Source organism: Chiloscyllium plagiosum, unplaced genomic scaffold, assembly GCF_037043375.1.
Source record: "Chiloscyllium plagiosum isolate Xiang-an unplaced genomic scaffold, Cpla_swu_hap1 HiC_scaffold_14, whole genome shotgun sequence".
Lineage (NCBI taxonomy): Eukaryota > Metazoa > Chordata > Chondrichthyes > Orectolobiformes > Hemiscylliidae > Chiloscyllium > Chiloscyllium plagiosum.
Genome location: NW_028270152.1, coordinates 11,558,733 through 11,574,230, shown reverse-complemented (window position 1 = coordinate 11,574,230; position 15,498 = coordinate 11,558,733). Strand labels below are relative to the sequence as shown.

Below are 15,498 nucleotides of genomic sequence, written 5' to 3'. Positions count from 1 at the left end.
CACTGATGTCCTTTAGGGAAGGCTATCTGCCATCCTTACCTGGTCTAGAATAGGCAAGCAGGAGGCTGGAAGAACACAGGTACCATTGACCAACCAGGTCGTACCCTCTGCCTGTCTTCACCTATCCCCACTTCACCATCCTGCCCCCACCACCCCCTTTATCTGCAGCTCCCCCCTCACCCTACACCCACCCCAAATCCTGAAGAAGGGTTACACCTGAAACGTCGACTTCTCCACCTCCTGATGCTGCCTGGCTTGTTGTGTTGTTCCAGCCTCCTGCCTATTTTGGAATCCAGATTCTGCAGTTTTTTGGTCTCTAACCTTGACCTGGTCTGGCCTACATGTGGCTCCAGACCCACAGCAAAGTGAGTTGACTACCTGAAATGGCCCAGCAAGCCACTCAGTTTACAGCTAGGCTAACAGTGTTAGCCTAGCCGGTGATGCCCACATCCCACGAATGATGAAGAAATCCCTGGAGAAACTATATTCTTCTGACTTCTTCCTGGTTTTGAACAGCCCAATCAATTCTCTCCCTTCGTCTTAGAATCAGAGAATCATACCAGTTCAGAAGTGTCCCTTCAGCCCATTGAGTCTGCATTGAAAAAGTGACTTTGAATCTGCACTCGTCCCACTTTCCAGCACTTGGCTCATAACATTGAATGCTATGACATTTCACCTCCAAGTACATTTTAAAGGTTGTGAGGTTTCTTACCTTGACTATTCTTGGGCAGTGCATTCCAGACCCCCACCCCTCTCTGGGTGAAAAAATGTTTCCTCAAATCCCCTCTAAACCTCCTGCCTTTCTAATTAAAATTATGCCCCCTTGCTAATGAGCCTCTGACTAAGGGCAACAGCTGTTACCCACTATGTCCATGCCCCTCATAATTTTCTACACTTCAATCGGGTTCCATCTCAGCCTTCTCTGCTTCAGTGAACAAACCACATTTCTCCAGTTGGTCTATGTAACTGCAGTTCTGTGACTCTGATATTCTTTGGCTAAATCTCCCTTGCAGCCTCTCCAAGGCCTTGGCATCCAGACTGCGCTTTAAGCCTCGTATTAATAACAATCCTATAACTAGGACCTCATTATTGTTTTATAACAGCTCAGAATAACTTTGTTGCTTCTACAGAGACACGTGTGTACATGCTCACACATGCAAAAACACACTTTATAATCTGTCTCTCATTCACACAGACACACACACACGCACACTCCTAGACACGCACACATATACACACGCGTACATGCACACACAAATTGACTTTCTCTCACACACATACATGTACACATACATACCCATCTCTCACACACACTCTGTCACACTCACACACACTCTGTCACACTCACACACACTGTCACACACACACATACGCACACACATGTATACACATTCTCTCTCACAGATATGAATACACAGTTTGTCACACACATGTATACCCAGACACTCTCACACAGATGTACACACACATACAAATAATGTACACACACATATATACTCACATACATACACACACAAATAGACACACATACATACATACGTATACATACATACACACAGACACACATATACACACACACAGACACATACTTATAGACACACACACACATATATCTGCACACATATACACTATACACACACATATACACACACAGACACCATTGTGCATTTGTTTGTATTGGAAATCGATGAGGGAGCTAATAAATGAATCTCTGGGTACAGGTGGCCTGGAGACTACACGGCTGGTTACAGCAAACACCAACACGTTTGACATCCTGAACCTGCGACCAGGGACGAACTACATTATCAGAGTCTCCTCACTTTTCGGGAATCGTGAAGGGGTCCCTGCAACAGCTACAGCTGCTACAAGTAAGAGTGGGTGAATTTATTAATAGGAGACTAATGTGTGTTTGATACCAAAGTACAGGGGATTGGTTAGATCAGTTGGCTGGATGACTGATTTGATGCAGAGTGATGGTAACTGTGTGGGATCAGCTCCCATATCAGCTGAGCTCCCTATGAAGTGGGTGCCCCTCTGGTTAAACTTGCTACCAGTGTCATCTAGGGGAAAGTGAGGACTGCAGATGCTGGCGATCAGAGCTGAAAAATGTGTTGCTGGAAAAGCGCAGCTGGTCAGGCAGCATCCAAGGAGCAGGAGAATCGATGTTTCAGGTATAAGTCCTTCTTCAGGAATGAGGAAGGTGTGCCAAGCAGGCTAAGATAAAAGGTAGGGAGGAGTGACTTGGGGGAGGGGCGTTGGGAATGCGATAGGTGGAAGGAGGTTAAGGTGAGGGTGATAGGCCGGAGAGGGGGTGGGGGCGGAGAGGTCAGGAAGAAGATTGCAGGTCAAGAAGGCAGTGCTGAGTCTGAGGGCTGGGACTGAGATAAGGTGGGGAGAGGGGAAATGAGGAAGCTGGAGAAATCTGCATTCATCCCTTGTGTTTGGAGGGTTCTGAGGCGGAAGATGAGGCGCTCTTCCTCCAGGTGTCGTGTTGCCATGGTTGGCGATGGAGGAGGCCAAGGACCTGCATGTCCTTGGCGGAGTGGGAGGGGGAGTTAAAATGTTCAGCCACGGGGCGGTTGGGTTGGTTGGTGCCGGTGTCCCAGAGGTGTTCCCTGAAATGTTCCACAAGTAGGCGGCCTGTCTCCCCAATGTAGAGGAGGCCGCATCAGGTGCAGCGGATGCAGTAAATGATGTGTGTGGAGGTTCAGGTGAATTTGTGGCGGATATGGAAGGATCCCTTGGGGCCTTGGAGGGAAGTGAGGGGGGAGGTGTGGGCGCAAGTTTTGCATTTCTTGCGGTAGCAGGGGAAGGTGCCAGGAGTGGAGGTTGGGTTGGTGGGGGGTGTGAACCAGACGAGGGAGTCGCGGAGGGAGTGGTCTTTCCGGAACGTTGATAGGGGAGGGGAGGGAAATATATCCTTGGTGGTGGGGTCTGTTTGGAGGTGGCGGAAATGACGAAGGATGATACGATGTATCTGGAGGTTGGTGGGGTGGTAGGTGAAGACCAGTGGGGTTCTGTCCTGGTGGTGATTGGAGGGACGGGGTTCAAAGGCGGAGGAGCGGGAAGTGGAGGAGATGTGGTGGAGAGTATCGTCAACCACGTCTGAGGGGAAATTGCGGTCTTTGAAGAAGAAGGCCATCTGGGTTGTACGGTATTGGAATTGGACCTCCTGGGAGCTGATGCGGCGGAGGCGAAGGAATTGGGAATATGGGATGGCGTTTTTACAGGGGGCAAGGTGGGACGAGGTGTAGTCTAGGTAGCTGTGGGAGTCGGTCGGTTTATATTAAATACAAGTGTCATCTCTCTGTCATACGAGAGCAGTTCTCTCGGACTATGTTGACGTTACCTTTACTTGCAGTTACTGAGGTTCTGGCATGCTGTTCACTTTATTTCTTTAGGACCTTTCATGATTTTAGGACATTTCAAAGTGTTTTAGTAACAACTAAGTTGGGGGGGTGGGGGGCGGATATTACTAATCAGGAGACCTAATGATTGAATGAGTGAATGGTCTTATTATCACATATATTTACGAAGATACAGAGAAAACTGCTTTGTTGCCACAATCCTGCTCCATTTTAATTTAACAAAAGAATAAAAAGTAAGTATTTAAGTACCTAACTAATATTCCGGGGGACCTGAGTTTGAATCCTACCGTGGTATGTAAATGGCAGAAGAGCCTTAAAGGGCCAAATGGCCTATTTGTGCCTCTATTTTTTGTGTGTGTGTCTGACACAAAGTATCTTCTTTAATTTGGTCTAAGGTGGCGTTTTGATTTGTGATGTCCTGAAGTCATAAGAGGCGCTATTTGAATTCAGGTCTTCCTGGAGTTTGTATGGGATGGAATCGAAATTGGCGTGTATGTCTGTGGAATTGGAGTCAGGTGGCTTAGTCTCAGGCAGTTTCAGTTTCACAGTAACAGTGTCGCTCTGGCCCAGAAGGAGGAGGCCATTCAGCCAATCAGGCTAGTCGTGGTTTCTGAAAGTTCTCTGCTTGCTTTGTTTACAGCTCAAGCTGAGAAGGTGCAGGGTTTCCGAGTGACTGATGTTGACACTGGCCAAATGACCCTGGGCTGGTCCCACGTTCCTGGAGCTACCAGCTATATCCTCTCTTGGAGACTTGCTACCTGTAAGTTCAAATATGGAAATGCTTAACAATTATTGACCTTTCTCTGTAAGTCTTCAGTGGGCAAGAGCATTACACAACAACATTGCTGTTCTGGTCACTGTCTAGCCTTGGCAACAGGACTAAGATCAGACGTCATGTCTTTGTCATTTTGTTACACCGCAGAGTGTAAATGGAGAGTCTATGGCCCATTGGTATTATCACTGCACCATTAATCCAAATTATGTCCTGGGGACCTTGGTTTAATTCCCATCATAGATAGACAGGTGGCTGGAAGAACACAGCAAGCCAAGCAGCATCAGGTGGTGGAGAAGTCAACGTTTCGGGTATGACCATTCTTCAGGACTAGGGGTGAGTGTAAGGGGAGCTGCAGATAAAGGGAGGAGTGGGGTTGGGGGCGACAGGGTAGGGATAGGTGAACACAAGCAGAGGGTGGCTGAAAGGAAGAGTAGGTCAGAGGATTGGAAGGGAGGGGTAGGGGCTGGGAAGGGAGTCGGGGGATGGGAAGGGAGGTTATTTGAAATTGAAGAACTCAATATTGGATCTTCCGGGCTCAGGTGGAAGATGAGGTGTTGTTCCTCCAAATTGCTGATTCTCTGTGGCAATGGAGGAGGCCGAGGATGGTCATATCGGAAGGGGAATTAAATTGGGCAGGAATTTGAATCCAATAAAAATTTGCAATTAAGAACCTAATGATGACCATGAATTTATTGGTGGTAAAAATCCATCTGTTCACTAAGAACTGGCGCCAAAAATATCCAACAATCCCTGATAAATTCAGGGGAAATCTCCTTACCCAGGAGATGTGTAAGTCACTACCACAGGCAGTGGTTAAGGCCGATAACAATGCAATAATTAGAGGGGCCATGGTGTTAATGTCACTGAACTTGTAATGTTGAGCATATGCATTTGGGGTATGGGTTCAAATCCTGCCTCAGCAAATGGTAGAAATTACATTTAATTAATTAATAAACCCACAACTGAAAGTTAATCTCTGTCAGAGTAACCACCAGCTTTCACTGATCGTCAGAAGAAAAGGTTCACTAATGGCATTTAAGGATGAAAATCTACTGTCCTTACCTGGTCTGGTCTACATGTGACTCCAGACCTGCAGCAATGTGGTTGACACTTAACTGCCCTCTGGGCAATTAGGGATGGCAATAAATGCTGACCCAGCCAGTGACGCCCTCACCCCACGATTGAATGAATTTCAAAAATAGTGCAGAACACCACATAAAATACCATCCTTTACTGATGTTTTGGAGCAGACAGAAGCAGATTGCGAAACACCTTTGGAACTGGCCTGTGATTAGATTCTCCTGTCAATTTGCCTCTTGCAAACAGGCACTGACTAAAATGCAACAAGCAAAGACCATAGTCAGGCACTCGTCCTCTTTGTGCACAGCCACAATAACACCCCACCCACCCCTTCCTGTGACCACCACCCGCCCCCAGTGTAACAGAGCCTGTGGTGGTCTCATCAATTTGTACAGCAACCTATAGACTCACTCTGAGAGTGGACGAGAGTCATCCTCATCTAGCAGAGACCGTCGATGACTCTTTCTCTATTGGTGCTTGTTGCTGTTCAGTTTACATTAATGTCTTTAGTGCAAATACAATTTCTGTTTTTGTTTCATGGATGTTGCAGAAAATTTTGTCTTGCAAGTATCAAACTGCAAAGAAGTGTCATCATTGACATTGTTGTACCTCAGCAGAGCACCAACATCAGTTTTAAGGATTGAGGTAACGGAGAACCACAATTCAATTGCAACAGGGTTCACTGAGATGATCCGTTTGGCTGATCAGGAATTCGTGTTTCTGAATCTCTTCCCCAGGTTCTTGTGCTTCTTTGAAGGAGGCACAGGACAATTGGCACAGTAGCTGCAAAGTCTCTTAGTTACTGGTTAAAGGCAACAGTTTGCAGTGACTGGTGGGAGGAAACAATTAGTTTCCTTCAGGGAGGGAGACTGAGCACCTCCCCACCGAGCAGTCCAAAGGCTTCTCCCTGTATCGTTCACAACCACAAGCTGTTCAGCTGCCCCAGCAACCAAGTTGGTGTCAGGCTTTGGCATCCATGATCGGTCACAATCGAACCAACCAATCAGCTCCAGACACATCTCACTTTACACATGTAGCCTCAGTGCCATTCCCAGCACACGTCCATTACCGCGGGAGGTGGAAGGTATGCACACAGTTGCCATTTTTGGCCCGTTTCGTGTAATTGTTCCTTCTGGGCGTACCTTCTGCCGAGTGACCTGGGGCAGAAAACAAATACTGGCCTTGCTCAGTGAACCCCATATCCCGAGAAAGGGTAAAAATGAAGCTGCTTGCAGTGGACTGTTGAGGAATGTTGTTTGCTCGTTAGTGTCTGAATGCTGACACCTCCCTGTAACCCCATAATGTTTACATGTTTCAGTGCAAAAAGAACAACAGTCAGTCACTGTGCCAGACACAATTAACACCTACCAGATCACTGACTTGCAATTTGGGAGAGAGTACGTCTTTACCATCCGGCCTGTGTTTGGAACAGAATTTGGACCTGAAACCTCCATTACCGAGAGGCCTGGTGAGTGGGGAGTCATAGAACGTTCCAGAAGCACAGGGGTCATCAAATGTCTCTTCCTGGGCAGGAAGAGTCTGGTCTAATTCTGATGTCCCTGCTCGCTTTTGTGTTCCTGTCAGCATTCCTGTCTCCTTTTGTTTACAAAATTACACAGATCCTGCTTCAACAGTGAGGTGACATCAGAAAATGCAGCGAGTTGTTGGGATAGGGAATGTTTGAAAGGATGGAGGAAGGAAAATCAGTTGTTCAGAATTGGATAGAAATGTTAAAGGGCAAGAATTTACAGGACTGTGAGGAAAGACCGGGGAAAGTGGGACAAATCTGAAAGGTTTCCAGCGCTGATACAATGGAATGAGTTGCCTCCTTCTCTGCTGGCCTGCCTCTTTGATTCTGTTTAAACTAACCTCTCAATTAAAATGAAAAGACTGTTCTTCAAACATAGAAACATAGAAAATAAGTGCGGGAGTAGGCCATTCAGCCCTTTGAGCAAGCGCCAAACCATCGAGGGAGATATGAGGACAGGTGACAAGGGTCATGGAAGTAGGTGTTAAAGAGCAGCTGAAAACAGGGGGCATGGAGAGAAATTGAAGAGGAGTTCTTAGATTCCAGAGCGTAGGACCATCAACTGAAGGCATGGGCTGTGAAGGCTGGGGATATGTAAAGGGTCAGAACTGAAAGAAAGCAGTGATCTTGATGGGTTCTGAGACTGGCGGAGGTTTCATGGTGTTAAAGGTTGGCATCGTGAAGAATTTGTTATGTGTGTTGAAGAAAATTTTCGTTATCAAATGTCAATCCTCCAACTAGAGAAACAGCAAAACTTGACCTTCTCTTTGGAAATAAGGCAGGGAACACTCTGGGTCTAGTGATCATAATTCTATTAGTTTTAAGAGAGTTATGGAAAAGCCTTCCATAAAAGTTAAAGTTTTTAATTGGAGTAAGGCAAATTTTAATAGTATGAGACAAGAACTTTCAAAAGTTGATTGGAGTAGGCTGCTTGCAGTGAAGGGATGTCTGATAACTGGGAAGCTTCCAAAGGTGTGATTACAAGAGTTCAGAGTCATTATGTTTCTGTTTGAGTGAAAGGTCAGACCAGTAGGATTCGAGAACAATAGATGAATACAGATATTGAGGTTCTAGTCAAGAACAAAACAATCATATATTAGATGCAGACAACTGGGTTCAGATGAACCTTTTGAACAGTATAACGTGTGTCGAGAGACAGATCAGGAAGGCAAAGCAGGAATATAAGATAGCATTGGCAGGTTAGGTTAAGGATAATGCAAAGTGATTCTACAAGTACAGTGGAACCTCAATTATCAGACATTCGATTATCCGAATTTTGGATTTTCCAGCAAGATCACAATGTCCTGATGCTGGGCGAAACTGTGTTATCCGGCATTCGATTATCCGAACATTTGACTCTCCAAACAAATTACTCCCTACCTGTTGCTCGGATAATTAAGGTTCCTCTGTACATTCAGACCAGAGAGCAACCAGAGAGAGAGTAGTGCCCTGTAAAGATCAAAGAGATCACCTTTGTGCGGAACCTCAGGAGATGGGAGAGAGATTAAATGAATATTTCATGTCAGTTTTTACTATGGACAAAGAAATAAAGGTTAGAGAAGTCGGGAAATAATTATTGAAGTTTTGAAAACAGTTTGCATTACAGAAGAGGAAGTGCTGATGGTCTTAGAGAATGTAAAGGTGGATAAATCCCTGGGACCTAGTCTAGTGTATCCCAGGACATTGTGGGAAGTTAGGGAGAAAATTGTGGGGCCCCTTGCAGAATTATTTGCATCATCTGTAACCACAGGTGAGATGCTGAATGGCTGGAGAGTGGCTAATGTTGTGTCTTTGTTTAAGAATGTAGGGAGACCTTGGAGTGCAGGAGAACTGGAGTGCAGGTTCATAGTTCCTTGAAAGTGGAGTCTCAGGTAGATAGGATAATGAAGAGGGCGTTTAGTACTCTTGTCTTTATTGATCAGAGCAGTGAGTATAGGAGTTGGGAGGTCACGTTGTGGCTGTCCATTGCATTGGTTAGGCCACTTTTGGAATATTGCGTGCAATTCTGGTCTATGTCCTAGGAAGGATGTTGTAAAACTTGAAAGGGTTCAGAAAAGATTTATAAGGACGTTGCCAGGGTTTGAGCTATAGGGAGAGGCTGAATAGTATGGAGCTTTTTTCCCTGGAGCGTCAGAAGTTGAGGGGTGACCTTATGAGGTTTATAAAATCATGGATAGCGTAAATAGACAAGTTCTTTTCCCTGGGGTGAGGGAGCCCAAAACTAGAGGGCATAGGGTTAGGGTGTGAGGGAAAGATTTAAAATTTTTCATGCAAAGGGTGGTGTGTGTATGGAATGAGCTTTCAGAGGAAGTTGTACAACATTACAACATTTACAAGATTTAAAAGGTATCTGGATGGGTATATGAATAGGAAGGGCTTAGAGGATATAGGCCACGTGCTGACAAATGGGACTAGATTAGGTTAGGATAGCTGGTCAGCATGGACGAGTTGGACTGAAGGGTCTGTTTCCATCCCAACCCAATCCCACCTGCCAGCACCCGGCCCATATCCCTCCAAACCCTTCCTATTCATATACCCATCCAAATGCCTCTTAAATGTTGCAGTTGTACCAGCCTCCACCACATCCTCTGGAGCACATTCCATACACGTCCCACCCTCTGAGTACAAAAGTTGGCCCTTAGGTGTCTTTTATATCTTTCCCTCTCACCCTAAACCTATGCCCTCTAGTTCTGGACTCCCCCACCCCAGGGAAAAGACTTTGTCTATTTACCCTATCCATGCCCCTCATAATTTTGTAAACCTCTATAAGGTCACCCCTCAGCCTCCGACGCTCCAGAGAAAACAGCTCCAGCCTGTTCAGCCTCTCCCTATAGCTCAAATCCTCCAACCCTGGCAACATCCTTGTAAATCTTTTCTGAACCCTTTCAAGTTTCACAACATCTTTCCGATAGGAAGGAGACCAGAATTGCACGCAATATTCCAACAGTGGCCTAATCAATGTCCTGTACAGCCGCAACATGACCTCCCAACCCCTATACTCAATACTCTGACCAATAAACGAAAGCATACCAAATGCCGCCTTCACTATCCTATCTACCTGCGACTCCAATTTCAAGGAGCTATGAACCTGTACTCCAAGGTCTCTTTGTTCAGCAATACTCCCTAGGACCTTACCATTAAGTGAAAAAGTCCTGCTCTGATTTGCTTTCCCAAAATGCAGCACCTCGCATTTATCTGAATTAAACTCCATCTGCCACTTCAGCCCATTGGCCCATCTGGTCCAGATCCTGTTGTAATCTGAGGTGACCCTCTTCACTGTCCACTAGACCTTCAATTTTGGTGTCATCTGCAAACTTACTAACTGTACCTCTTATGCTCGCATCCAAATCATTTATAAAATGATGAAAAGTAGTGAACCCAGCACCGATCCTTGTGGCACTCCACTGGTCACAGGCCTGCAGTCCGAAAAACAACCCTCCACCATCACCCTCTGTCTTCTACCTTTGAGTCCACTTTTTTTTGTCATTTATATAAATAATTCAGATGAGAACATAGAAAGCATGGTTCGTAAGTTTGCGGATGACACCAAACTGATTGGTGGTATAGTGGACAGTGAAGAAGGTTATTCAGGATTACAAAGAGATCTTGATCAGTTGGGTCAATGGGCTGAGGAGGGGCAGATGGAGTTTAATTTGGATAAATGCATTGTGTTGCATTTTGTATAAACAAACAGGGAAAGGACTTATACATTTCAAAGTAGTGTTGTTCAGCAGAGGGGCCTAGGGGTTCGTGTACATAATTCTTTGAAGTTTGTATCACAAGTAGAGAGGGTGGTTAAGAAGGTATTTAGCATGCTTGCCTTCAATGCTCAGACCTTTGAGTAGGACGTCATGTTGAGGTTGTACAGGATATTGGTGAGGCTTCTTCTGGAGTGCTGTGTCCAGTTCGGGTCCCCCTGTTATAGGAAGGATGTTATTACACTGGAGAGGGTTCAGGAAAGATTTACCAGGATATTGACAAGAATGGAGGATTTAAATTAGCAGGAGAGGCTGGGAGTTTTTTTCAATGGAGTTTAGGAGTTTGAGGCATGATCTTATAGAGGAAATCATGGCGGGTATAGATAAGGGTACTTTTCACTAGCGTGGGGAATTTAAAGATTATGGGGCATATTTTTAAGGTGTTAAGACATAAGGGGCAACCTTTTTACACAGAGGGTGGTTCGTTTGTGGAATGAACTTCCTGAGGAAGTGGTAGATGCAGGTACAGTTACAACGTTTAAAAGACATTTGGACAAGTACACGAATAAGAAAGGTTTGGAGAGATATGAGCCATGTGCAGGCATGTCGGACTAGTTTAGATTGAGATTATGGTCGGCATGGACTGGTTGGACCGAAGGGTTTGTTTCTGTATTGTATGATTCTATGACTCTATAACTGATCAGGTGACACCAAACTAAATGAAACAGGCAAAAGTGAGGACTGCAGATGCTGGAAACCAGAGTCTAGATTAGAGTGGTGCTGGAAAAGCACAGCAGTTCAGGCAGTGTCCGAGGAGCAGGAAAATCCACAGGCTTTTGCCCGAAACGTCGATTTTCCTGCTCCTCGGATGCTGTCTGACCTGCTGTGCTTTTCCAGCACCACTCTAATCTAGACGAAGCGAAACAGATATAAGCTAGCATGTGTAGGATAAGAAAACAGCTTTGGGTATTATGGGTTATGTTGGGTTATACAGAAAGATGGAATTGAGCAGTTGAGCAAGAGTTTAGTGAGAATGAGAGGAGATCTTATTGAAACATTTAAGATTCTGAGGAGGCTTGACAGTGTGGCTTTTGAGAAGAAGTTTCCCATGTTGGGAAATTCAGAAATAGAGAGCACAGCTTCAAGGTTACAGGTCACTCTTTTAGAGAGGTATTGTGGAGTCATAGAGATCTACAGCTCAGATAAAAGACCATTCGACCCATGGAGTCTGTGCTGGTCAAAACAACCAACTATTCTAACCCCATTTGCCAGTACTTGCCCCATAGTCTTGGCATTGCAAGTGCACATCTGAATTCTTCTTAACTGTTAGGAAGGTCTCTACCACCCTCACAGGCAGGGAGTTCCAGATGCCCACCACCCTCTGAGCGAAAGATATATTTCCTCACCTCCCCCCTAAACCTCCTGCCCCTTACCTTAAATCTGTGCCCCCAGTCCTTGATCCCTCTTTCAAGGGGAAAGGTTTCTTCCTCTCTGCTCTCTATCTCTCATTATTTTATACATTCCATCTCAGTATCGTTTCCCTGGTTGCATTTACTTGAAGATGGATCTGAGAATTTTCTTCTCTCTCAGACGGTTGTTAGCCTGTGGATTTTTTTCAAGACCGAAAAACTGCAGATGCTGGAATCCAAGATAGACAGGCAGTAGGCTGGACGAACACAGCAAGGCAGGCAGCATCAGGAGGTGGAGAAGTCAATGTTTCGGGTGTGGCCCTTCTCCAGGACTAGGGGGGTGGGTATAGGGGGAACTACAGATAAAGAGGGTTGAGGGGCGGGCGGTGAAGAGGGGATAGGTGAAGACAGGCAGAGGGTATGACCTGGTTGGTCAATGGGAGGAATGAATCCGGTTGGTGGCTGGGAGGAGTGCAAGGGAGGGCGAGGGGCTGGAAAGGGAGTCGGGGATAGGAAGGGAGGTTATTTGAAATCGGAGAACTCCGGGTGGCAGGGTGCCCAGGCGGAAGGTGAGATGTTGTTCCTCCAATTTGCGGTCTGATTAGATTAGATTACTTACAGTGTGGAAACAGGCCCTTCGGCCCAACAAGTCCACACCAACCCTCCGAAGAGCAACCCAGCCAGACCCATTCCCTTACATTTATCCCTTCACATAACACTATGAGCATTTTAGCATGGCCAATTCACCCAACCTGCAGATTTTTGGACTGTGGGAGGAAACCAGAGCACCCGGAGGAAACCCACGCAGACACAGGATTCACCGTGGCAATGGAGGAGGCCCAGGATGGTCATGTCGGAAAAGGAGTGGTTGGCGGAATTGAAATGGGCGGCGACTGGGAAGTCCAGTCGGCCCCCTGCAGTCCCGGCTGAGATACTCAGAATTCCGTTCCCTAAGTTTATGTTAGGTCTCCCCGATGTAGAGAAGACCACATTGGGAGCACCTGATGCAGTTAACTAGGTTGGAAGAGAGGGAGATGAACCTCTGTCTTTCTTCATCCCAGCGATCAATGGAGATAAGGTCACTGAATTTATTCAAAGCTGGGTTAGACAGATATTTGACCAGCAAGGAAGTCAAGGGCATTGTGGGTCAGGATGCTAAGTGTAGCTGATAGCACAACCGAGAGTGCGGCACTGGAAAAGCACAGCAGTTAAGGCAGCATCCGAGGAGCAGCAGAATTGATGTTTAGGGCAGAAGCCCTTCATCAGTCGATTCTCCTTCTCCTCAGATGCTGCTTAACCTGCTGTGCTTTTCCAGCACCACACTCTCGACTCTGATCTGCAGCATCTGCAGTTGTCACTTTATCCTGATAGCACAACCAAGTCAGCCAAGGTCTTGTTGAATAGGAAAGAGGGCTTGAGGGGCCAAATGATCTTCCCCTGCTTCGGGTTCTTGTGTTCCTATGTGGTCTGGAGGTGGGTCAAGTTGTCTCGAGGGACTGCTCCTTCTCCTCCTGTCTGATGAGACCTGACTTGCTTTGTGTTGTTTGCAGTGTGCAGCAGAGCACGAGCTGACATCGTGTTCCTGGTCGACGGCTCCTGGAGTATTCAAGAGAGTAACTTTCAGAAAGTGAAACAGTTCCTGTACAACGTGGTCTCTCACCTACCTCGCATTGGCACCGATGCCACTCAGGTAGGCCTGTTCCACCCCAGTGCCCCCATACGCATGTGAGAAAGGGACCGGGATGATCACTGATATGGACGATTGTCTTCTGAGCAATTGCTAAACAGGTTACACTGCGGAGGCGATGGCCTACTGGTATTATTGCTCAAATGTTAATCCAGAGATGCAGACAATGTTCTGGGGACCTGTTTTGAAATTAAGAATTAAGAATCTAGTGATGACCAGAAAACCTATCCAATTCACTTAATTACCTTCAGAAAAGGAAATCTGCTGTCCTTACTTGGTCTGGCCTACATGTGACTCCAGGCCCACAGCAATATGGTTGACTCATATCTGTACTCTGAGCAGTTAGAGATGGGTAATAAATGCTGCCCAGCCAGCAACGCCCTCATCCTGTGAATGAATAAAGAAACAGATTAAGACTCTACTCACTGGAGTTTAGAAGAATGAGAGGTGATCTCATTGAACCATATCGGAGGCTTAAGGGGCTTGACAGGGTCAATGTTGAGAGAATGTTTCCCTTCATGGGAAGGCCTAAAATCAGAGGGCATGATCTCAGAATAAGCAGGTGCCAATTTAAGACAGATGTGAGGAGGATTTTCTTCTCTCACAGTCTTTGGAACTCCATACCACAGAGAGCAGTGGGGCCAGAGTCCTTGCCTATATTTAAGGCTGAGAGAGAGATTCTTGATGAGTCGGTGAATCAAGGGTTACAAAGAAAGGGCAGGAAAGTGGATGTGAGGAATGTTGGATCAGCCATGATCCTCTTGAATGGCAGAACAGACACAAGGGGCCGAATGGCCTGCTGTTGTTCCTATTTGTTATGGTCTTATGAACTGTTTCACTCTTGAGAGCAAGCCAAACATCATATAGGATTAAATTCTTTTTGCCTGTGGATTTTACCAAGGCATCAGCTTGGTCATTTCATGGTTAGGGTCGAAGGTCAAGCATACTACGGGCTTCAGCTTAAAAAAGAGAAACGCTCAGAGGATATTTGATTGAGATGTTCAAGGTGGTAGAGAGTAGAGACAGAATAGCTCGTGAGAAACTGTTCCCATTTTCGGGAGTGCCGAGAGCCAGAGGATGCAGATATTTGGCCAGTGAACCAAAAAGACCAGCAGGAGGAAAATCTTTTTACGCACAGATTGGGTCGGACCAGGAATGGGTGGCCATGATGCTGATGGGGGCAGATTCAACAACGGCTTTCGAAAGGGAATTGTATATACACCTGAAGGGTGAAAAAAGTGTGGTGCTGGAAAAGCACAGACGGTCATGCAGCATCCGAGGAGCAGGAGAGTCGACGTTTCGAGCATAAGCCCTTCCTCAAGAATGAAGACGACTCTCCTGCTCCTCGGATGCTGCCTGACTGGCTGTGCTTTTCCAGCGCCACACTTTTTGACTCTGATCTCCAGCATCTGCGGTCCTCACTTTCTCCTATACACCAGACGGCACATCCTTGGCAAGGCTATGGTGAAAGGGTGGGATGGAACTTGCTAAGTTCCTCTTGCAGAAGCACCAGTGCAGACTGGACAGGCTGAATGGCCTCCTTTGTTTGAGCTGCAGCCATTCTGTGATTCGGTCGGGCAGGTCACTGATGTAAACACCATGGTTTTAGGATTAAGTCCCCTTTGCTCCGGGACTGTGCAGTAATACCTCTGAACATTACCTTGAAAGAAAGCACCCACTAAGGCACTTCTGTCAGCATGAGCAATCCTGATGCTTCACAAAACAGGAAAGTCAAATGCGAATTGTATAATTGTGTTTGGTTAGAATGAATTTGCCTTGTAATTTTGTGTGTATATTTGTATGCAGGTGTCAGTGGTTCAGTACAGTGATGAGTCCAAAATTGAAATTCCACTTGGTCGATTTGGCACCCACAGGGAGCTGCTCCAGGCCATAAGGGAACTTCCATATCAAGGCGGTGGGACTCAAACAGGTTGAGTATCTGAATACTAAGGG

At 46.1% G+C, this 15,498-nt stretch overlaps 1 protein-coding gene across 1 annotated transcript in view; it reads left to right on the top strand.

The window, feature by feature from the left end:
• LOC122559238 (collagen alpha-1(VII) chain-like) overlaps positions 1 to 15,498 on the top strand; it is a 247,948-nt gene that overhangs the window by 167,844 nt on the left and 64,606 nt on the right. Inside the window, exons 26-30 of the mRNA XM_087994572.1 lie at positions 1,722 to 1,868; positions 4,009 to 4,128; positions 6,542 to 6,691; positions 13,409 to 13,548; positions 15,352 to 15,475. Of these exons, the coding sequence (XP_087850698.1) occupies positions 1,722 to 1,868; positions 4,009 to 4,128; positions 6,542 to 6,691; positions 13,409 to 13,548; positions 15,352 to 15,475 (681 nt within the window). The remainder of the gene's footprint in view (positions 1 to 1,721; positions 1,869 to 4,008; positions 4,129 to 6,541; positions 6,692 to 13,408; positions 13,549 to 15,351; positions 15,476 to 15,498) is intronic.